Genomic DNA, 24,112 nt, shown 5'->3' on the forward strand with positions numbered 1-24,112 from the left:
ACTTCAAGATTTCTAGTTGGCTAAGTGTAAACATCACAAGTGGCATAAGGGGCATTCCACGTGAAGCGGGCACGAAAAAAAACTCGATGTCTCAGATTTTCGTAATATTTGATTATGTTATACCTGTATATGTCCTCGATCCAGAATATCTTTTCTACACCAACACCGGCAGTTTATCAAAACTCCTGCACGTCCGTGTTCGTGGTCATAAAGTGTAAAGATATGCAGAATGCTCACGGGCTGCAGCGGCGGTTTGGTCACGAGCATAGGGTCGTTGGGCGAGTGGTGTGGTGCTGCTGCGCGGAACGAGGACATCGGCGGCAGCGGCAACTCCGCGCCGCCGCCCGCCGCCTCGCCCACCACACCCACCGAGCCGCCCACCGCGCCGCCCACAGCACCGCCCGCTATGCCTGCAACACCAAATTTAAGCAACTGAGCAATAGATCCATGCAAGGTGTTTGGGTGGTGGTGCTCTGAAGTACACCTCGGAGACAAAAAAAATGTTCAATTAAAAAGCTGAGAAGTCTTAACGAGTCCTGCGCTACCACGAAGCTATTAGAAAAAATCTTTAGATAAGGTATAAATTTCGTTGTAAAAAAATGTACGTTATGGTTTATCTGTTATTCTGTGTATCAGTTCTAACTACCTAAGCAGCCACACTTGGCCATTCACTGTTACTCTAAAATATTGAACAAAGGTGAATATTATCAAAACCGCATGCACACACAGAAGTCTTATATATCGAGTACTTAGATCAGGAAGATCTTGTCTCCAGAAATTACTTTTTGAGACTTTCGGTTTTCCTAGTTCTTACCTGGCGACGTGGCATACGGGTCATGCTGGTAGGGCGGCGGCGGCTGGTAGTAGCCGGCAGCCCACTCGCCGCCAGTGTAGTACGGCTCTTGGTACGATGCGCCCGCGCCCGCGCCCTTCGGCGACGCGTACCGACTGGGCGAGTCGTGGCCGAACTCATCGCTGCCATACTGGAAAACAAAGGAAAATATGTATTCAATAAAAAGTATTAAAAATCACTTCTGTTTGATTGAAATGAGCGAATTCTAAAAAATGTAATGGTTATTGAGTAAAAAAATATTGTATAATTTTATGTATACAGTATCGATGCTTTTATTAAATTACAGAGAAATAAAGTGTGACTGATGTTTTGTTACATTTGCTTAAACAATAAGATTACCAAACACTCAACTTTTATAAAAAAGATTAATTTTATATTTCCAATGTGGAATTCGAATCACGACAACTTTCTAGTTTATTACATACAATCGAGAGTTAAGAATAATTTGCACAAATGTAATACATAATATTGAGAACATGTTTAGAATCATGTACACGATTAATTATGACTGTAAGTCTGCTAAACATTGATTTTAATGATATAGCATGTCGGTGAGTAAGCTGAAGTGGTATTCGGCCGATCATAACTTTCCCAGAAGAGATAACGTTGAAGCAACATAGTTTAGAATTAAAGCGCTCTGGCAGATGCAATATATGTATTGTTTGTGTATTTTCTTCCATTTTTTTCTATATCTACTCCCCAAAAACCTACATAAAAGGAACTTACATGATATAACAGGTAAATTAGGAAACTTTAGTCAATACAACTAACCCGTAAATGCGACGAAATACGTTGTTTAGACTGCAATACTTGTAAGCAAAAAGAGACCAGCACATTTATAACCTACGGCATTAAGATCACAAAACCTTATCCAGTCTATCCGAAGTATATTTAGCCAAATATCGTAACCACGAACGGCCAAATGAACGCACGTAAAGATCTTCATTAATGACTAAACATTACATAAAAATGTAAAGTTACAAGGAAAAATATAACACAAATAAATAAATTAATCATAAAACTGGCAAATAATAAGCGCAGTCGGGCCGAAGCAGCCGTGATCGGTGAGTAATGAATTCTAAGAATGCTCAAAATAGGAGTTACAAGCGGCGACCTCGTCCCCGCCGTGGACCGACTGTTTCACAACCAGCTTTGAACACTGGAAGACTAGTGCCTGCGTGCGACGTAAAGGATCTTCTACAGCGCAAGCATTTCATGTATATATATAAATTAAAAACTTCACTACACGTATACATGGTACTTAGCAATTTGGGTTATTAAATGAATTAGATATGTTATTGTTATTTGTGGTGGGGGATATATTAGCAGTTATTTATGAAAATGCATTGTAATGACTAATGAGAAACGACTGTTCACAGAAAGTAATCAATGAAAATATATTTCAAATTTGATATGAACATTATCAATTATCATTCATTTTTGAGCTAGCTTAAATAGCTCTCTGCGACTTCCTTTCTTATTTAATATACTATAATAATAATGCAATAACTAGTCGTACAGTGTTGGCCAATTTGTCACACGTTACACGTACCTTTACCGTAGCCGCTTAGGTACACCGCTCAAGTGTTCCGAATCCGACCATATTGGTGAATTGCGCCATGCGACAGACGAAAGCTCGCGCGCGTAATTGAGCTTATTGTTAGCTTTCGTACACTTACCGCCGAATTGACTTACTCGTGTAAGAATATATTTTTGTATTAACTAGTTATCGCAACTGTAGCTTGGCGTTTAGCACATTAAATAACTCATTGTCACTATTCTTTATATGCAAACATTATAAGCGAAAAAGTAAGTCACATTTACTATACCGATATTTTTTATTCGTTATTTCGATTTTTGGGCCACATTTTTTTGTGAAATCTAGAAAATGTGAGATACTTAAAAAGAGAGACGGGAGGGAGACAGTGCACAAATAAAAAGCAATAATAAACGAAATCCGGATACACGCTAAAGATAAAAGAAACGCGTAAAACGACTGATAATGGTATATAGATAATCTCCATATCAATATAAGGTCAAACAAAAGTAAATCTTATCTGAAATACTCAAAACTGTTATCAAATGTAACAGATTTAATAATCGCACGAGGCGTTTGCGTAATTAAAAAAAGAAATGAGCGCCACTAGATCCGCCTAGATAGCAGGCGGACCACCGATAACTGTATTACAGATAAAATTAAAAAAAAAAAATAGGAAAGAAAACATGTAAAATTTAAAAGAACTGTGATTCTAGCTCTAGTGAGCTCTGGTCATTTTGTCGTTCATTCTCTTTTAACAATATCATTATCACAAACATACGCCCATATACAATACCGTTTTGGAAATACCAGTTATCAATGAAGATTCTTGAAACTATAAAGCATACACACGTGTATGTTTCGTATAGGGTGAAGAAAGCGTAATCTAAGAAAGAGGATTTTAAGAAATTCCACCCCCAAGGATCATTAGCACTTTCACACAGACAAAGAAAACGGGTGAACCATTCCATTGGCAGACAGTGTAACCCACTATTTGATTAGTGGATAGTTTCGTGTAAGCTTGTACCATTGTTAGCTGCATAAGGCAGGTTCGAACCTAAATGTATGGACAAAAAATATGGTCAGTTTCGAAACGTCGAAAGCTGTCGATATGCCGATGAGATCATGAAAATTAGCACAGACTAAAATATATGATATAGGAAATGGTAGTCCATGTGTATTATGTATTATAGGCGTGACAGAACAACCCATGAGGATTTTATTAAAAGGTTCAATATAATACATCAGATTGAAATAATAAACACCTAGCCGCTATGAATGCAGCTTTTCTCTGACGTTGTGTAGATTTTTTATCAAGTTGAAAAGCAAGCCAATTTTAACTACCGTTACTAAACAAAAATTTGTATAGAAACAAATATGATAAATTAAATTAAACGTTATTTATCAGTGATTATATTTGCATTTAATAATATTTTATTGTATGAGTCAATAAATAAGATTTCTATATTATATGCACTACATACATGCGTGATTAAAAGTCTAACGGTATAGATCTCTAGGAGAATCGCAGGTCGACACGCGGTACAGGAAATTCCCTCGTTCCATGCTTCATTCCCTATCTATAGCTTTTAACGTTAAACCATGATTAAATTCCTCTTGAGTTGAGAAAAAAACAAAGCAATTATAAAATCCCGTTGGACACGTTACAAGTTACGGGCATTAGCGGTTTATGATTCTGGGAAATATGAAACAGATGTTAGAAGATGACTAAACATGGAGCCGTATTATTCGACAGGTTTTGGAATGTCAATTGTTTTGAGTTTATGAATGAGTTGTAATTTTTGTTACCTATTTTGAGATAAATGGCTTCGCGATAATTTACAACCACACTTGTTTGAATGAAAGAGTTTCTTGAACAACCATAACATATCGGAACAATATCATTTTCTTAGCTTATTGGCACTTAGCTAACCGTCACCGCTTCCTCTTTAAACTTGATCTATTTGTATCCCGGTACTGTAACAGGAAGCGAGCTGAGACCGTGCGTCAGGAGCGCGGCGGCGGGCTGGAGGGGTGGCATGAGATCCTGCTGGATCGGGTGAGTCATCATGCCGATCGGTATGCCATTCACGGTTTGTGTATGAGTTTTATATGTGAGTAAACTGACAAAGGCGCATATGTGCGTTGGTTTATCAAATAAAATATGTGGTATGATTTGATTTGTTGATACAGGATCCGTTGTAGTGTTCCTAAAAAATGTTATTATAGGACAGAAAGGATTTGAAGGAGTAATTAAGACACCATATCTGGAGAATACAATTCGACAGTAAGATTGTCTTATGTCATGCAAGTATTCGCGTCTTGCGAAATATTTTATGTATTATCGAATGGTTCAATTAAAATTCGTAGTTCGATTTGACAGTATAATTAATCGGAAAAACTGAACAACCTGTGACATGGAAATAGCAATTTTTCAGAGCAATTCCAACTTCACAATTTAAACTAAACGATTTCTGGAAGCGTGTATGGCGAGCATTAAAGAGACAAATGCGTGCCATTATATTAATTGACAAAAACTATGAACTCATATGCCGTCCCGCGGCGCCACCCACGCCCGAGCGATGACAACACTTGAATTATGCATGTAATAATAAACTATGTGCCTGCTAAATATATAACATGTACAACGATGCGCGTTCCAAAACAATAAGTCTTACTATTGCGCTTACACAAGTATGATCGTACGACCGTTACGCGCTTGTAAGTGTGTGCCGCTGAGTTGTCTGTTAAAAACTATGAAATTCAATACTTACAAATATGGTGCAATCCTTAATAATAGTCATAGAGACGTAATAAACATTGATAATGTTAAAATAATTTTTCGATGTTGCATGTCACAATTACAAAGAAATGTTAATAACTTCTTATAATTATTCTTATCGGTGTTTCCACGTGTTAAATTGGAGACAATCACATTATATTAAAATTAATAGCATTATATCGAAAGGGTTTTAAAGTTCATGACTCCCGTAAACATCCTCTAAGTACAGATAATTTCTCGCGAAGAATAAACTCACCCCACTTTCCTGACTGGTCACCGCTGGAACAGGAATCCCGTGCTCCTCATTGTATCTTCTCCTGGCCCTGTGTCGCAACAGCGCTGACGCATCAGGCTGTCCGAATTGAAATATCTGTTCATCCTTCGCACTTAAAAACACTTTGTCCGCCTCACTAGGACCAAAATCGTCCTTATACACTTTAGTAAAGTCTGTGCTTATGAACTCCGACCGAACACCGTCGAGGATCTCCGAAGACAATCGGAGCGAGTCCGATGTTTGCCGAAGGTTGTTGTCCGTTTCCGAACGATAGTTTTCGCATATTTGATTGAAAGTGTTGAAGTATTCCGACGCCAGATCGGTTTTCGGTTGGTACTCGAGCCCCGTGATCGGCGGAGGATCAGCTGTGAGGAACGTGGTGTCCATATTAGTGACGTCATGCCGCACGGCCATCTTGTTTCACCGTTTGAATTTAAATTTTTTGCACTTTGTGGGAGACATCACTTAATTTTTATTTTTTAACTTACTGGGATGTCACTTGTATATGTTAAGTAAACTGTTTTTTAGTGTCATTGTGTTAATTTTTTCCTATTAATTAACAGAGATTCAAACTCAGAGTTCCTTATGTAGCCATTTAACATCAGTTTTAAACTAGTACTGTTCACAATAATTTATAAACGTCATTTATCTTTTGCTTTTATAATTAGCTTAAAAATATATGTTGCATTGAATGAATGCATCCGTTTAGAAGTCACACCGCAAAATTGCCTTGTCTAATACTACTAACTTCATTATACTTGATCTATCGCAAACAATAAATAAAAATTGCAATCCCCTTGTGTACATTTAAAAAAGATTTTTTGTGCAGCCTTAGACAATGAACCTCATCAATTTCGGAACATCTTTCACAGCTTATTCTGTCGCAAACATTCTATCTACCTGCTCGAAGGATGCACAGAGTAAGTTCCAAAAAAAATTATCGAAAACCTTTCAATGTTACTTTTAGAACCGGCAATGTGCTACGCGTATTACATTTTTTGCTTGCAGAAGATAAATAACAGCTGATTTTAAATGCACAATACGAACTGACACATTTCTTAATTATTATTACACTTTGAGGTATGTAGAAAGGTCTCCGATGGAGCCTGGGATGGCCCGGTAATAAAATAAGTTTGCAATAAGGCTTTGAAAAGATCCGTACAGGAAAAGATTTTATCAACGTTTCGATGTTCTATTTACAAAACACTCGTCTTTCACCCTTCGTATCTAAGAGTAAAAGCCTTATTTCAACAGGCCAACCAAAGCGGTTTGATACGTCACAGATGGAACAAGCAACTGTAACCATAACGCTTACGGCAAAGAATAGAATAGAGATGATCTAAAATTGAAGGACTTAGGCTGCTCGCTGCGTAATCATTAACAGCTAGATCAGGAATTGTAAGTTCATATATTGATTAATTTTATCCTTATCTTCTATAGCTATAGCCTTTTATCCTTAGGGTGCCGACGCCCAACCTGTGCACCTACATTTGCCATGTATTCCGTCCCATGACGTCAGAGATATACACGTAGCTAACTATCAACTGAGGGGCATGCATAACAATTCAGGTGTGTCTGAATCAATTTACGAACAATTAAAATTTACGGTAATGTAGTGACATTAATATTTTCTCCAAAAACCCTATTGCTAATATTTAATATATGTTATGTTTAAGATAAAAATAAAACTGCATAATATGCATATAAAACCTCATTCTCACATTAAAGAATTTATCGTGATTCGGTCACAAACAAACTTTTTTAACATTAGAATGTCACGGAATCTGTCGTCAGCCAAATTTGATATTGAATATCTCAAATTATTCTCATCCACCGCGTCTGTACGGCTTCTTGTGAAAACTCTCAGGTTAATTACTGAGTATTCTGATTCTACACAATAAGTAGTCATCAAAGCATAGATAACAACAAGACTTAAAAATATTTTCGTGATACATCGTAATAAGTACACAAAACGTGTAAAGGACACATTGGAGATTTTTTTTTATATAATTTTTTGTAGTATTATACCTCCTTTTTTTAATTTATCTCAATTCTGAACGAAAAGGTAAGCGTAATTTAGAAGCTCGGTTAACCATAAATTGTCCGTCAATGAAAATAAAACCATGAGCACCTATGACAATGGTTATGGTCTAAAGTTATACCCTCAATCGCACGCATAATTGTTTAATAACATATTTAAGAAGTCTATCCAGCTATTTGACTATGCATAGCTTTCTGTATTGGGTAAACTCAGTCGGTTAACATTCATATAAGCATTACAAACAAATCTAAAACACCATACAAAGAGCCGCGACAAAGGGACAGAGCTGTTTTTTTTTATAAACTACTGGATTATCTCATTCTTCCGGTTTAAAAATCCGTTAAAATCTCGAAAAGATGTAATACACGTCTTGAGGGAAATTTGCGAAGAGTGCTGTGGGAAGGGACGAAGAGGGGGGGGGGGTAGAGTGAAACATACGGGGAGGTTCAATCAGCTGACTCGCAAACTCAATGGTGTCAAGTTGCAGCTCCGTTGGTGGTCGGCCCACCAGCGCGCGTGGGACTCTCGTGTGGGCTTTAAAGATGAACGAGCGAGCACCGTTTATGAACAGGGAAGCCTTTTTCAAGATGTTGTGGTTCTTAACAATTAACTGTTTCATCCCTAATTGGATAATCAAAATTTTCAACAGAATTCTTATAAAAACAACCTCATCGTGGTGTGAATGCCCCACAAATGTGCAAGCATAAAAAATACATTATGAACGTATTGGGATTTTCCAAAATAAAACCTATCTGCACCATCACACACAGGTGGGCACACATCAAACACAGGCAGAAGCGTTGCGTCGGGGAATCGAACCAGCGTCCTTGACCCCGCGCCCCATCTGCTCGCTGCGGCTACCACCTGACAGATGGCCAGCGACACCTTATCGGTGTTTATAAACATAGATATTAGGATTTTTATGTCTATTTTTGTTAGTAAAGGGTTACCACGATTTGTTTTTGACCCTTGTGATAAATTCATTTGCAAGATCAAATTATTCTTTGTGCTTATTCATGTTTAAGAAGTATTTGGTTATTCTCATCCTTCTTTAAAGAAACTACATCAATAGCATCTCTATAGAATGTGGATTTTTGTTCGAGAAAAGGAAAAGAATAGATAGTTTCAATCGTTTATGTAAGCCATGAAACTTATAAATTTAATTAATAAATTATCACATGAATATTGAACAAAAAAAGTATTGCAATTAAAATAGGGTATTTTACTATGTTCGATTTGAACAATTATTCTATACGTAATAGAAATATATAATAAGAAATAGAAGATAATTTGTGAAATCAGCAATGAAATTGGTTAAAAAATAGGGCAGCAATTCATATTTCAGATATTGCAATGTGCAAGTATGGGCGCGTAGCGGGGTAATCGTTTTATGTCTTTCTTCCGCGCGCATCGTAATGCCGCATGACGTCACAAAGATATTATTGAGACTGTTTTTTGTTTTTTGACTATCTAGCCCTTCCGTCGGCTTTCAAAGGCTTATTATGTCTTGTTGCTTTTTAATCGGATTTTGATCGTGTTTTCTATGATAGATTTTATATGCCGACGTTTTTTTACAAACTTTATAAAAAAATATGAGTTAAATAGCCTGTTGTTATTACGGATCGATTTTGAAGTCGTCTAGAAAGTTTTAAAGGTTTTTACCATAGATTAATAATGATATCCGATGATCTAAGACAATGCAATAATTTTAATACACATAGAGTATCCATTACATTAATACGTGATGCGTTCATGTTTTATTTATAAAGCATACAGATAAAGTAATTCTCTATATCGACTAGATAAAGCACTTCTAATTATGTAACACAACACTTTATCTAGGGGTTTGCTTATATTTCTTAACCAAATATATCGCCAATCTTATTGTAGCTAGTAAACAACCTCAAACATCACATATTATCAAATTTGTTGAATAAAAACATACAAAAACTACAGAGCGCGTTTTAGAAATAGTAGAAAATCCAGGTCAGCGTCGTATTGCGGGTCTGTGGGGGCGGGGAGGGGGGTCACTCGTGGCGCGCGTCGCCGGGGATTCGAAACCGGTCACGCAGCTGCCGAGACAGGTGAACGCGCGGCACTCAGACTACCACGAGTTATGTGTAGCGGAGTTTGTGGTAGCCAGAATACGGTACCAATTTTATCACCCAATCAAATCACATGTTTGTTTTGATACGAAATTGGTATAAAAAGTCATTCTCATCATGAAGGTGATATAGAGACAGATGACTAAACTAAAATGAACATTGAGCATGTTCCTTCCCACGTGATTTGTAAAATTTATTATCTGAGATCCTTGTAGAATATGGGCAATCATGCATAGTTGCAATGAACGATTGACCGAGCCTGACAACAAATAATATAATCAGATAACTTTACCAGACATCACAAACATATTTTAATCTCGCAACATTTCATAATAACTACGATAATAGAAATAATCCTACATTTATCAGTTTCTATAATCATTAACGGTATGTCGATAATCACATATGCATATAATGTATAACTTTCAACAAAATTAATTTAATTATATTTTTATTGTCAGTATGTAATGTCCTAAAAATAAACATGATACAATAAAATGGATATTAAAATAAAAGTGGATAATCTTTTGGTCCGTCGAGCTAGTACCAAGCCTATACACACATACATGCAAAATATTTATGTATGTATATGGTAGGTAGATATTAATGTATATGTATGTTGTGTGTATGTGTAAAACAAGAACATTCTTAGCGAGCCGCTGACATCCGGCATGCTGCGTCAACGGCGACCTGCCGTCTGTCCCAACTATGTCGCGACAGATCTCGCGGTGTAGGACATTATGTAAAAACATCTATATAGGTATTCTTTATCTATAAAAAATATATATTATGTTTGATTTTTACACGTAGAACCAAACATTATTTATAAAAGCTTTAAATAAAACGAACAATAAAGCATAGCACGACGTCTCGTGCTCTATCGATGGACGAAAATGCACAAGGAGAACATCATAGACTTTTTGAATAGAAATATTACAATATTGTTAAAAAAAACTATGTAAGGTGTATGCTTTGTTGGTTGTTTAAATAAATAAATAAATATTTTTTAGTGGGATATGAAAACATCAAAGTTAAATATGCGGTCGCATAGATCTACAAAATAACAAAGACCATAATCATTACGACAACACACACTACCAAAATAAGTTTTTTTGCGTCTCTACTATTTCAAAATAGCTATGTTATTATTGTTAATCGGAAAAACATCACGGTCGTATCACAAAACGTCGAACATTCGAACGTGGTCGCAACAAGCTCAATAACATCTCATTAACATGCAATCAGGGTCCGGGAATGCGTACGTACGCATACATAAACGGATGCCTTAACGAGACGCACACACAGACGGCTAACTTATCTCAAATAGTTATTCGGAATTGACTTGTTACGCACCGGTAGTTATCGCAACTGGTCTAACAACAGGAAAATAAATCTTTGACCTATTAATTTACATTGACGGACTATTTAATATGATTTTATTTGGAATGTAGGATAGGTGTTAAGCAGGGATTTGCTAGTACGCTACATTGCCGAGGTTTTAGAGCGAATGGAATTGTGAGATGGGATGTCGAATTCTCTTCTAGCAATTAAAAATAGAAATAAACCATACCGGTTTGGTACTCGGTCGCAGTTTACATTGGTTAAACCTAGATTGTTTTTGCATATAATTATTTTTCTTGTGTATGAGTATACTACACTTCCAACAGAGATGTATGCGGTCTGACTGGAGGTATAGAAGTGCGATTTTTTTATTTTCGCGATCTCTTTACATACTTGGATTTGAGTCTGTTCTGTCTATCCCTCCATCCGTGTGCCAAAGATGAAATCCTATAATATTTTCTAAAGTATAAGTAGTTGTAGACACAATTCATATTACGGAACTCTATACTTGAATTGCCAAACATGACACTGATAGCAAAACAAGTAACGAAGGAAGCTAAAGTTTGGATACACGTAGTTACACCGGTGCAAAATTCGTCTAACACACCGTTCAAGATCGTCTGAAATCGATCACTTATAATTACATTTATATTAAACTATAAATATTGTACCCCCGGGGGCGTCGAAGCCACGTAGCGCGGCACAGTGCAGTCCACGTCAGGCCGATGTCGCGTCACCGCCCCCGTTTCTAACAACCGGTACTTTGATGTGTCTCAAGCAGCAATCATATAAACATACACACATGTAACTCGGTGTGTTATTAACTACAAGTGAACTCGCCAAATGACACCCTTCGTGTGACGTGGTTGATATACGTTTTGAAATCTAAAGTAGGGTTCGACAGTACAATACACTTTAATTTTTAATGGTTTTTACCTGGTTTGTAATAGCGTGATTGCAATTTATAAATAGAAAATTGTAGTCATTCGGCCTCCATGTCTTGGCTAATCTATTGTGGTGTTATCGAGGGGTCGAATATATTCAATATAAATTGGCAGATAAAAGGGTTTTTCTATAACAATACTGTATAAAATTCACTAGTTGCCTATTTGAATTTGAGCCTAACAGTTGCAACTCCATGCATTCATGAATACAAGTTATAACTGTCAGGACTCAAAATGATTGATTCCGAGACGCCACTTAACTTTCAACGTATGTGCATATTATATAAAATTTCCGCTATCCTACACAACAGATCACAATTCTAAGTCTAGATTTTGGCGCATGTTCGCGTTACTTTGACATGTCGGACGCATTCAAATGACGCAACTTGTCCCCGAAAATCCTATATACAATGCTAATATCCTAGTCCACAACTGGAAATCTGAAAAAACTATATTATTCAGGCATTAGACGTAGGTAATTGTTTAGTGCCGTGCCTAAAACGAATAAACATATGGTCACATTTTGACGTCTGTCCATATTGTATGTTTGTGTTTTTATCAGCTCTTTTTGTTGTTTATGACTTAAAAAGAAGATATCGTATACAAAATCCTTTATGGAGTTTAGTTAATTTAATACTATGTAGTCAGATTCAAAACACAAGGGCGCGCTCCTCTGACTTTTCTAAAGTATTGTGTGTACTCTTTGTGAATTATTGGTTGATTTATCAATTATTAACGGCGAAAGAAAACAATGCCACGACACCTGCATACCTGAGAAATTCTCTATGAGAATTTTAAGGGTATGTGAAGTCTACACAAGACTAGCGTGGTAGATAGCTAATTCTTCTCATTAGTAGAAGAGACAAGGCAGTGTGACAGATATTATTATAATACTATGTATACACTTTGAGGGTGCTCAGGAGACCTAAAGCCCACCACACCGGCCTAGTGCTGGTTGCCAGATAGAGGCTCAAACAATAGTAGTAGACTAAACCAATTCCTGTACTTAGGATTCAAGAAAGTAGACAGCTCTACATTATTTATTTCAGATAAATCCTCCTGAAAAGCATCTTTACCACTTAACGCTATCATCTCGACAAACAGTGGGGGTGGTTTCACGAGCACTTTGCGCGCGGTGTCGGGTTCGATTCCCGGTAACATTACACTGCACCGCCCGCGGCAGGGAACTTCCGTTCGATTTTACATCCGCTTATGATTGCGTTCGTTTGAGTGGGAGCTGATGTGGGAAGTGAAAAGGTTACTTTAGTATCATTGTTATTGAAAGAAAGTTTTGGATTGTGAAGATAATTCTATTTGATCAACTTACATCCAAATGTTACTTCCTTGCTGTCATATCAGACGTGGGAATTCTTTTATTCATTTCCATGCATTATCTTTTAAAAAAAAAGACAGAATAATTTCATATCAAATGTTTCTCACTTAATAAAACATATTGAATAATATCGTATTTTATATTAATAACTCAAAATCTTTCACTGTAACTGTAAAATCTGAACGTAACTACTTGAACGCAGGCTCTAGTCTCTACAAAGATAAACGGCGAAGAATCTTAGAAGTAAGCTATCCCAAAAATCATGTCATTTATTAAGCCGATGGTTAGCAGTCACGGCATGCAGTCATTAGTTCTTATGGGGACGAAGACGAAGCGTGATCTGAATTAATGTTTTTTGTCATAAAAAAATCATTGATTATTCTTCCTGTCTACAAACGACTAGTTCTGTAGCATAAACTTCAACATAATTTGTATAAGCGTGTCAAATAAGGCTTACATATAATGATAATTATGTCAGCTCGGTTGCTCACCCGCAATAGATGAAAGCAAACGATAGTTACATTTATATTAATAGAGAAACTGGACATGAAACAATAAGTATATCGGAGATCTCAGTGGCGTATGACGTCGCTATCAAAGCTGAGATGCCGCTGCAAGATTACGTATGAGGCTACCGTTGATATTCAATATGTCGTTACATGATTATTCTTAATTTTAAAGCAAACAATTTAGACTGGGTCTATGATTTATCTTAACTAATAGCTTTTCTCTCAGCATCATCGCCGAGCAGAGTATTTATTTTGATTAGGTTCATTACAAAACACTTTCTGGTTAGTCAGATTTACATATATCCCCCGTTCTCATGCTATCGGAAAGAAACGTTGCAAGATACAGTAACACCATTTTGTATTCATTTTATATTTTAGATAGTTTTTGATTAATGTTTGGACATTATGAAGTGAATTGCCGCGCTTCTGTGAAATCCGAGAACAGCAGTTTTCGTCAACCGGCACCTTCTTTATCGTTAGACCCTACAATGTAGTAGCATATTGTATTTAATTTATATTCCAGATAGTTTCAACAATTTTTTGGTTTTCATACGTCTAAAGGAACCCCCATAGAATCATTTTGGATATATATCTTATATAGCTTTTGCCCGCGGCTCCGCCCGCGTTATAAAGATTTTCAGGCTAAAGTTATCCATTATGAAAGTAGTAGTTTCCCGGGAGCCTATGTTCTTCCCAGGGTCTCAAACTGTCTGCATACCAAATTTCATCTTAATACATTGGGTAGTTTTTGAGTTTAACACGTTCAGGCAGACAGATGCAGCGGGGGACTTTGTTTTATAATATATTTTTTAGAACTTTTTAAGAGGAACAATCCCGTCATGCATCATTGTTGCATAACTTTAACCGTTTACGCAGCGCACGCAACGGAAGCTCTCAAAACTAATAAATTGTCCCCGTTTTTGCAACATGTTTCATTACTGCTCCGCTCCTATTGGTCATAGCGTGATGATATATACCCTATAGCACTCCACAAATAAAGGGCTATCCAACACAAAACGAATTTTTCAGTTCAATCTGATAGTTCCTGAGATTAGCCATTACTACTCCGCTCCTATTGGTCATAGCGTGATGATATATAACTTAGAGCACTCCACAAACAAAGGGCTATTCAACACAAAAAGAATTTTTCAATTCAAATCGGTAGTTCCTGAGATTAGCCATTACTGCTCCGCTCCTATTGGGTATAGCGTGATGATATATAGCCTATAGCACTCCACGAACAAAGGGCTATCCAACGCAAAAAGAATTTTTCAGTTTGGACCGGTAGTTCCTGAGATTAGCCATTACTGCTCCGCTCCTATTGCGTATAGCGTGATCATATATAGCCTATAGCACTCCACAAACAAAGGGCTATCCAACGCAAAAAGAATTTTTCAGTTTGGACCAGTAGTTCCTGAGATTAGCCATTACTGCTCCGCTCCTATTGGGTATAGCGTGATGATATATAGCCTATAGCACTCCACAAACAAAGGGCTATCCAACGCAAAAAGAATTTTTCAGTTTGGACTGGTAGTTCCTGAGATTAGCGCGTTCAAACAAACAAACAAACTCTTTAGCTTTATATAATAGTATAGATATTTGTAATGTCACTCTGGGTTTCGACGACACAGCTTCTATGAACCTATCACGTAATACATCTTGTTCAAAGTCGGAAATGCGCTATTAAAGACATTTAGTTACTCGTTGTATTTCTGTTAAAGAGATCGAAATGATCCTAGCGATCATATTGATAAAACATGATAATAAATATTAAATAACCGTCTTTTGTGTAACTTCCTTTAGTTGTGTCACAATTTTAAGCGGGATTCACTTGATTCCCGTCGTGTCGGGTTTTGTTTATGTTAGTTGTAAATATAATATTATAACACATTTAAGTTTAAAAAATGATCACTCCGGTGCGAATTCGTATCAAAAACAAACCCTAAAAGTAGTCTGTTATCGGTCTTCTAATAAATAATGTCATTTAAAACATTTTAATTTCAATTCTCTAAGGCCATTCTAAGTTTATGTACGTCTTTATTTATAACGAGTAACTGGAATAATAAGACTCCTATGGCCCAATAATTAGGCTACCTATATCATCAACTGCAACAACCGCATGATGATCGTGCAAAATCCATAATTTCTAATCAATCGATGGCGTAATTCGCCATTATTAAATATTCACGGCGGAGCACCGTGCCGTGGAACTGACGTGGCGCGTCGCGACGCCTCCGATGGGCGGCGTCTTTTATTGATACGCCTCAAATGTGGACATGACACGTCACCTATCGTTGCCCACTGTGTGGAGTCAGCACAAAGTTATGTTGCTTCCAAGTTATTTATTTTGCGTACCAGAAATACAGACTTGCAATCTTCAACGGAAGTTAGGTTAATAACTGCTTTGATGGCACCATTTAGAGCAGAATAAAGTGAAATTTACTTTTTTTAAAAAAACTGTCGTCGATTTTGGTTCTTGGTTATAGGTTTAAAGTAACGATTCTTCACTGGGAACCAAACAATCAATTATACACTACATGTTTTCGACCTGTAACATTTTTCTGGTTACAAGATAAGCAAAATATGTAATAACTAATAAATAATATACGTACTAAATCCAGGTGCGTTACTTTTAGAATAACATCAATACACACATATAATATAGATCATTTAACGTAAACCCCGCTGTAACAAATATGATCAATAAATTGAAGATTCTAAAACAAAGTTTACATAATAGTTCTCAATAATATAACACAGTGCCAAGGACCAAGTCGATAAAACTACAAAGTTTAAGTAAGTTTGTCGGACACGTAACTACGTATAATAGAAATGATACGCAAGTTTGTTTTACAATAACATTTGTCTGATATTCTCACGATTTTGTTGAGTATATCATCGGCGGCCACGAAGGCATATAATTTAATGTCGCTTATTGCAAACGGAGTCTTGTGAAGGTGTCACTCAAAGTATTGCAAGTAAAAAACTTTGATACCTTCTCAAGCCTGAAATGGGGCCGGTTTATTGTATTATTTCTTTGATTGATTGATTTTAAATCTCTACTTCAAACTTCAAAGCATGATCCTTATAATTTATTATCAATAATCTCTTTCGCATTGGAATGTCAACCTTCCGGAGTGTCGTTTTCCCACAACAAAGGATACGCAAGAACAGCCGTAAAAGCTATTTAAACTTATTAAATTCAACAATAAAATATGAATTACAATGTTTTTGTTTCTATACAGCCGTGGGAATATCATTAGAACAGATTCAATCCAAGCCCTGAAATCAAGCACATAAGATGTGGACCTATTGGGACTTGTGACTCTGGTTCTTAAGTTGATAATCGCATGCAAAATAAAGAAATTTAATTTGTAAAATTGAATGTCGCCCTAAATTCTTTGTCATAGAAAAGAAAAGTTGTATGTAAGTGGTAGAGACGCTCCGTGACCGATTTTGTTCCGACGACTTGGTACCAGTTTGTGATACGAAACCAACGTGCTGTACAATTTTACGGCCATTTTCTAACAACGATTTCAATCTTATTCTTCGATTCGATCCCGAAAATAAACCAATAAATTCAAGTAATTTGTAAACACGTCAAAAAAACTTTATTCTGATTGGTCCATTTTCGCGATGGTTCGAAAAAGCGATCGAGATAGTTTATTGAAAACAGATGTTAGATGGACCGGAAAAGATATAATCTTTCTTTTTCTTGAAGTCTAAAATGCATTCACTATTCCACTGCCGAATTGCAAGGTATTAACCTATTATTATAATTGAGGCGTTATATTTTTATAATTAATATAAAGTTATATAGTAGGTTGAGGTTTGCAGTAAAATGGAATAAAGTACTGTGTTAGTTGAAGTTATATTGTTTATGGATAGAGGTGGAGATGAAAGACAAATTCATCATAAGATTCTTAACTTCGAAGAGCTCCAAAAACATAGTCTTTGTAATGTCTCGAAAGCAATGTTATCAAATACAACAATTTATGGTCTAATTGTTCAGTATTCTAGCTATATTGTTAATGAAATTTCTTTCCACAATGAAAACAAAATGATTTAACTTAATGACAAGTTGAGATACGAGAGTGGTGATTTGTTGTCATCCTTAAATGGTAGTACGTCATGTTTCTTTGACAAAGAGCGACTTTTAAAGTAGATTATAACTATATAAGTATAATATTAATCATATTTATATTTAAAGTACCCATGTTCATTGCTCACGCGACGGTGGCGCGCATTAGAATTCTAAATACTGATATGATGTTTTTATGCGTACAAATCATTACTCATAGAAACTATAACATACACAATTTGGATATAATACTTAATATCCTCAGGAATATATGTATATACCTAGTCTTGCCATAAATATTGTAATAAAGAAAAAAGAAAATTGTTAACTGCAAATAACATTTATTACTTTTACAGTGTGTCAGTTTAATACATAAATATAAAACAATTAAAAATATAAAAAGCTTATTCGAAGTGGTCTCCATTGGCTGCAATACAGTCCTTTAAACGATGAGGCCAGTTATCAATAGAAGCACGCACTCTTTCCATGGGAAAATTCTTCACTGCCAATCGTATAGATTGTTTTAGGGACTCAAATTATCATGGCGTTTAGAGCAAGCTGTACTCTCTAAAACTGACCACAAATCATAATCCAGCGGATTAAGATCGGGACTAGACGACGGCCAGTCTTCAGCTCTGATGAAGTCCGAAACGTTCGATTCCAACCAAGACTGCGTGGACCGAGCTTTATGACCCGGCGCCGAGTCTTGCTGGAAGGACCATACTTGGTTATTGAACATGGTGATGTTAAGGGGCTTAACTACCTTCTCAAGAATGGTATCTTGATACACTTGTGCCGATGTTTTGATACCTTTTCACAAAAATATGGCTCAGTCACTCCTTCATAGCTAACACCCCACCAAACCATCACTGAAGTCGGATAATGTCCACGTTGCACTCTGTCGACTAATTGGGAAGCTTCCTTAGAGCTTTGAGCATAAATACGGTCATTTTGTTTGTTAAAATGTTGCTCAATTGTAAAAATTTTCTCATCCGTAAACAAAATTTTTCTGTGACCTCCCTTTGCGTACCGCTTCAGTAGTTGTTTCGATTTTACCACCCTATTCTTCTTTAAATTATCAGTTAAGAAATGGCCAGTGCGTCTCTTATAGGCTGCAAGTCCTAAGTCATCTTTTAAAATACGCGACATGGTTCTAGGTGCTATCTTCATTTCCCGAGATAAAATCTTTTGCTTTCGGACAGGATTTCTTCGAATTCTTTCCCTTACTGCTTTGACCACCTTTTTCGTACGAACACTACGTGGACGGCCAGATCTTTTCTGTCACAAACAGAGGAGGTCTCATTGTACCTATTAATAGCCCGGTACACAAACATTTTACTAATACCAAGTGTATGGAGAGTTTTAAAAATTGCATTTGGCTCCATACCTACTTTGTGTAATGCTATCACAGCGATTCGGTTCTCTTTATCACCCCACACCATTTTAATATCGCAAAATATTTTACAATGTATTGGCGCCAAAATGAGAAAACACAATGAACAATCGTATAAAAATGACAGATTCGAAATTCAAATGTAATATTTTTTTATAATTAAGTGTAACAGTATTTATGGCCAGACTAAGTATAGTTCATTAAAAACGTGTTCTTTATAAGCTATGCTTTTGGTTTAAATTTTTGTAGACAAATATGAAGTAGAATCAAGCTCCTTAGTCATTGCCAATAAATTATAAACTGGGTGTCATCCTTGTTTTTCTCAGGAACTAATATAGCTATTGACTTGTATTTTGGCACAGTTGTAAAAGGTGCTTGCCCAACTCTAGTGCACGTAAATGATTTGTAGCTGTTCACTGTATGGATTTGTTTAATACTACAAACTGACATCGTCAACCCACGATTTATTATCGCTTACAACACTCAATTGGCACATAAGATATTATCTCTTACTGATTATTTCATTAGATTAACAATAAAGGAGCGAATTCTTAAAGAAAGGTGATACGTGCATATTAATTCCAGTCTTGTTCAAACCCGGTTTTCGACTGTGCTGTAGAACTTTTTCTAACCTAGTCTAGTATGTATGACCTTTGTTTTTTTTCAAATGCTTGAGATCCATGCACACAAGTTTAGGGTTCTATATTATTTCGCTCTATAATGGGAATAACTGATGTCGGACACAAAGCGACAACATTTTTGGGAAGGAATAAGCTGCGTGAATGTAATGTATTCGGCAGATGAGGACTGATTTCTGGATGAAATAACACCTTATTGCGTCAAAAGTTTAGTATTTGAAGATATTAGAATATGACGTTACAGGGTCTGAAAAATTGCAACTGACTTATTCTTATCTACAAGGAGTAGTCGAGAAAAACTTAGGATAGAGATAATGATTAAGAAAAATAATTGCTAAACAGGGAACACTTTATATTGCTTTTCTTCGTATAGATAGGGAGATTACATTAAAATATATTTTGTGGCGGTGGCTTTCATTGTTATGGCATATAAAACATAATTATTATGCTTAATAAAATTGTTATAATTTCGGGTGATCCCTAAATTACATTTCTTGATATAATTATCTATGAAATTAATCTATGAAGATAAACAGATTTTTAAAAATTATATAAAGTGGATTGCATGATAATTGATGAGTGTCTATCTTTTCCTTATTTTTAGGTGTGACTTCCGTGGAAAAACATTTAATGCTATTTTAAATTGCATGTTTTATAATTTCACAACACAGCATCCAAACATTTCACCGAAAACATACAACAAAAAACACAACTTTCATTCACTATTGTGTACAATATTGTTAATCAGGAATAATATTAAAAAATATGTTTTTATTTCAAATAATACACTGGCCATACGGACACATTAAATCGGCAAAACTTTTGTAAATGGAACTCCGAGTTTAGAATGCTCGTCGGCGTGCATGGCGAACTATAAAAATGAATTTTATCGCGCGAATCGCTTACCGTACGCGAAACAATCGACAAACGGAACGTAAACACGGCGAGACAATGCTCTTATTAACGTCAACACTACGTCTGCAGATAACACTTGGACACAGGCACTTTGTTACATCACAAAAACTTTGTACGTACACGCGATAACGACGCGCGGCAACACGACTCGCGCGCGTTTCACTACTGGCCAACCATGGCCGAGTGCCGCTCACTCGGCGCGGGTGTTGCAATGGGTAAATCTAAATTACCCCACCATCGGGGCATATTAACTCTTCCAACTTCATTACATTTTACCTCCTCCAATAAAGTTGTATTTGCGTACTGATATTAGATATTACTGTGTATAGATTTTCATTTACAATTATTATTCGGTATTTCACATTCATAACTAAATAAATTTACATATAAAACAATTTATGACTAAAATTTATATTATTGTATCTATTGAACTGATATAAAAACAAAAAAAACATGTTGTATTTCGTTATTATAGTTGTCCGGAGTCTACAAATTTACCCCGATATCGGACGTTGAAAGCTCTCTTGTACATGGCAACACTATACAAAAAGCGACGTTGCCAATTCACCGCCGAGCGGGGAGCGTTAGCGTAACGTAATGAGGTTAAAGTTTCCGAACACAACTTTGTTGAATATATTTTTTTTATTTTTCAGCCTGGAGTCGGGCACTGAATGATTATAACATAGACTGAATAGACTAATAGAGATCTTTGACCTTCTTGTAAAGCCATTTGTCAGTAGTTAATCACGCTTTAAAAGAAAGTTTAATATCTTTCTTTAATTATCTGTCTGGATAGTCTTCAATGCTAACGGGTTAGGGGATAATTTAAATGGTTTCAAACTAGGTGAGACGCTTCGATGATTTACTTTAAAGTATACTTTTAGGTACAATTAAAATACTTTAAGAGTTTTATATTTTCACAATCAGCATGACATCGACAAAAGATATGATAATACTGGTGATCGCTTGAACCATTTGAAAAACAACTTAAGAAATTATTTTAATTCCACATAATTTATAATCATTATAAACATCAGAATGTTGCAGACATTATTAAAAATATAAAGGTAAAAAGGTGTTTATGTAATTTTTCGAAAAAAAATATCATTGCATTGATGGGCGATTTTTGTTTGATGTCATTGGATGACAGCACCTTAACTGATCTTAACGATTTATCGAGTCAAAAAAAAAAACAATAACCAATCAGCCCGATACTGTAATGAATGGTTTAGAAATGAAATAATGTTTTCTGCAATCTGAGAATAACTACTACTACAATTTAACAATAAATCTTCTTTTGCTATTGAACAAGTTACATATATGACATAAAGAATTTATCATTTACGTGTTAACGCAGACAACGGTCGACCCTGTGACTCTCTCATCATACACCTCTGCTCCAATGGCCGAGCTTCAGCGACATTACAGATATGTTATAATAATACGCATAACAATGGTACCGATTCATTGGACAACGAAGTTATGTCACAGATTTGCTTTGCACGTGGGCCGAGCTGATGTTATTGACAACTCGCGTAACAGCTCAGTGATCGGCGATCCGTTTTTAAAATGGAGTACGGGAATTCAATTATCCATATTAAAATTATGAACGCAAAACTGTCTTTTACGTTTCCACATGTAAAACCACTGAATGTATTTTGTTTCTTTTTATTGCTTTGACTGACGAGACGAGCGTTCGTCTGATGGTAAGCGATATGACCGCCCATAAACAGTAGAGACACCATCCAACACCTTGCATTACTAATTATTGTTTGGTATTCGATTGCGCTCGCCATCCTGAGACATGAGATATTAAGTCTTATTATGTCCAGTAGTTACACTGGCGACAATGCTCTTCAATTCTGTGATTACACACTGCTAGTTGGCGGCAGAAATAGACATTGCGGTGGAACCTACCTAGGCGGACTCTCCGCCTACCACCAGTATAATGTATGTTTGGTGACATGCGTTTTTTAAATATTTGTCACAAACCGAAATCCCGTGCGAAGTAGCGACGAAAGCTTATTTGTAATAAACCATTTTATCCATTAGACTTAAGCCAAGACTCTATATTTGAGAACCAATATCAGTAGACTCTACAGGAAAATGACTTAACTTTTTTCATGACCACTACCGAATGGAATTAAGATATGAAACCGGCATAACAGATATGAGTATTTAGATAACTAAATCTAAAACATGGACATGCATTAGTCATACGCAGGTGTCTATGAATGTATATATGAAAAGGTGTTCTCTGGAATACATCCCGAGTAAGGTAGGGATTTAAGGATAATTCTATTCTCGCAGTAACGCTTGAGGTGGCTAACCTGTCTCATGGAAGCGCGAATCCACTCATTTTCATATACTAACTAATAAAGTTTCGCACATAAATTTACGACTTTTATCCCCGAAAAGGTAGGCAGAGGCGCAACAGGTGCACCCACGTCATTATGTACTAGGAGGCGAGTCTATCGGAGACAAATTCCAGATTCCGGGCTGATACAGAGTAGAAAACTCGAAACCTGAGCACTGCAGTCGTACCGTAATACAACGACGCCACCGAGAAAGTCAATATTAATTTCAGTATGTTTATTTTTTTGTTGACTGGAACCTGACATTGAAGGATGGAAATTACATTAATGTATTATGGGACAAAACTTGAACTGAGGATCATAGACATGATTGATATCAACCATCTTGATTCTTCCCAAAATTTTGCATAGTGAAACTTTTGATTCCGAGAGTGTATTGAGTGAGTGTATTGATTGAGTGTACTATTAGCAAGGGCGGAATCGCGTGCAAAAAGTAGCAATAGATTTTTTTCATGACAACATCATGAAACAATGTTGCAAAAGTGTATTTCTCTCGCAAGGCGATTACAGTTTATCACCTAATATATTTTTACAAACGATTATCACAAATAGTTAATGTGTTTATCGTTTGTATGACGCGTGGAATTCGCGTTATCATCGGCATATACATTCGCCGTGGGGAGCAAACGCGAAACGATGATCTCATCTTCAGAATGTTTTGGTGCTTTTGTTATCTTTTTGTCACTGTCTTAGTGACTGGGTCAACTTCAACAGAATTGACCTTATACTTAAGGCGGTATAGCACAGGAATTTTTTAAAATTTCCTATTAGATAAATCAGTAGAAATCATAACTTTAAAAAACGATTTTATATATCAACTCTTTCGTATATAGGAAAAACATACTTAACTTAATAATAGATACGAGTTTCACTTGTCTGATTCATTAAAATATATAAACAAAAAATGTACCCACCGTGAGAAGTGTTATCATAGTTTTAACATAGAATTCTTAAACTCTACACACCTACTTAGAGCAAATTAACCTAAATC

At 36.1% G+C, this 24,112-nt stretch overlaps 1 protein-coding gene across 1 annotated transcript in view; it reads right to left on the bottom strand.

Annotated features, from left to right (window-relative positions):
- Positions 1 to 20,913, bottom strand: part of LOC115439811 (transcription factor 12) — a 38,885-nt gene extending 17,972 nt beyond the window's left edge. Inside the window, 4 exon segments of the mRNA XM_030163817.2 lie at positions 238 to 410; positions 815 to 983; positions 5,429 to 5,995; positions 20,738 to 20,913. Of these exon segments, the coding sequence (XP_030019677.1) occupies positions 238 to 410; positions 815 to 983; positions 5,429 to 5,860 (774 nt within the window). The 5' untranslated portion in view covers positions 5,861 to 5,995; positions 20,738 to 20,913.
- Between the last annotated feature and the right edge of the window lie 3,199 nt (positions 20,914 to 24,112).

The sequence above is a fragment of the Manduca sexta genome, chromosome 18 (assembly GCF_014839805.1).
Source record: "Manduca sexta isolate Smith_Timp_Sample1 chromosome 18, JHU_Msex_v1.0, whole genome shotgun sequence".
Taxonomy (NCBI): Eukaryota; Metazoa; Arthropoda; class Insecta; order Lepidoptera; family Sphingidae; genus Manduca; species Manduca sexta.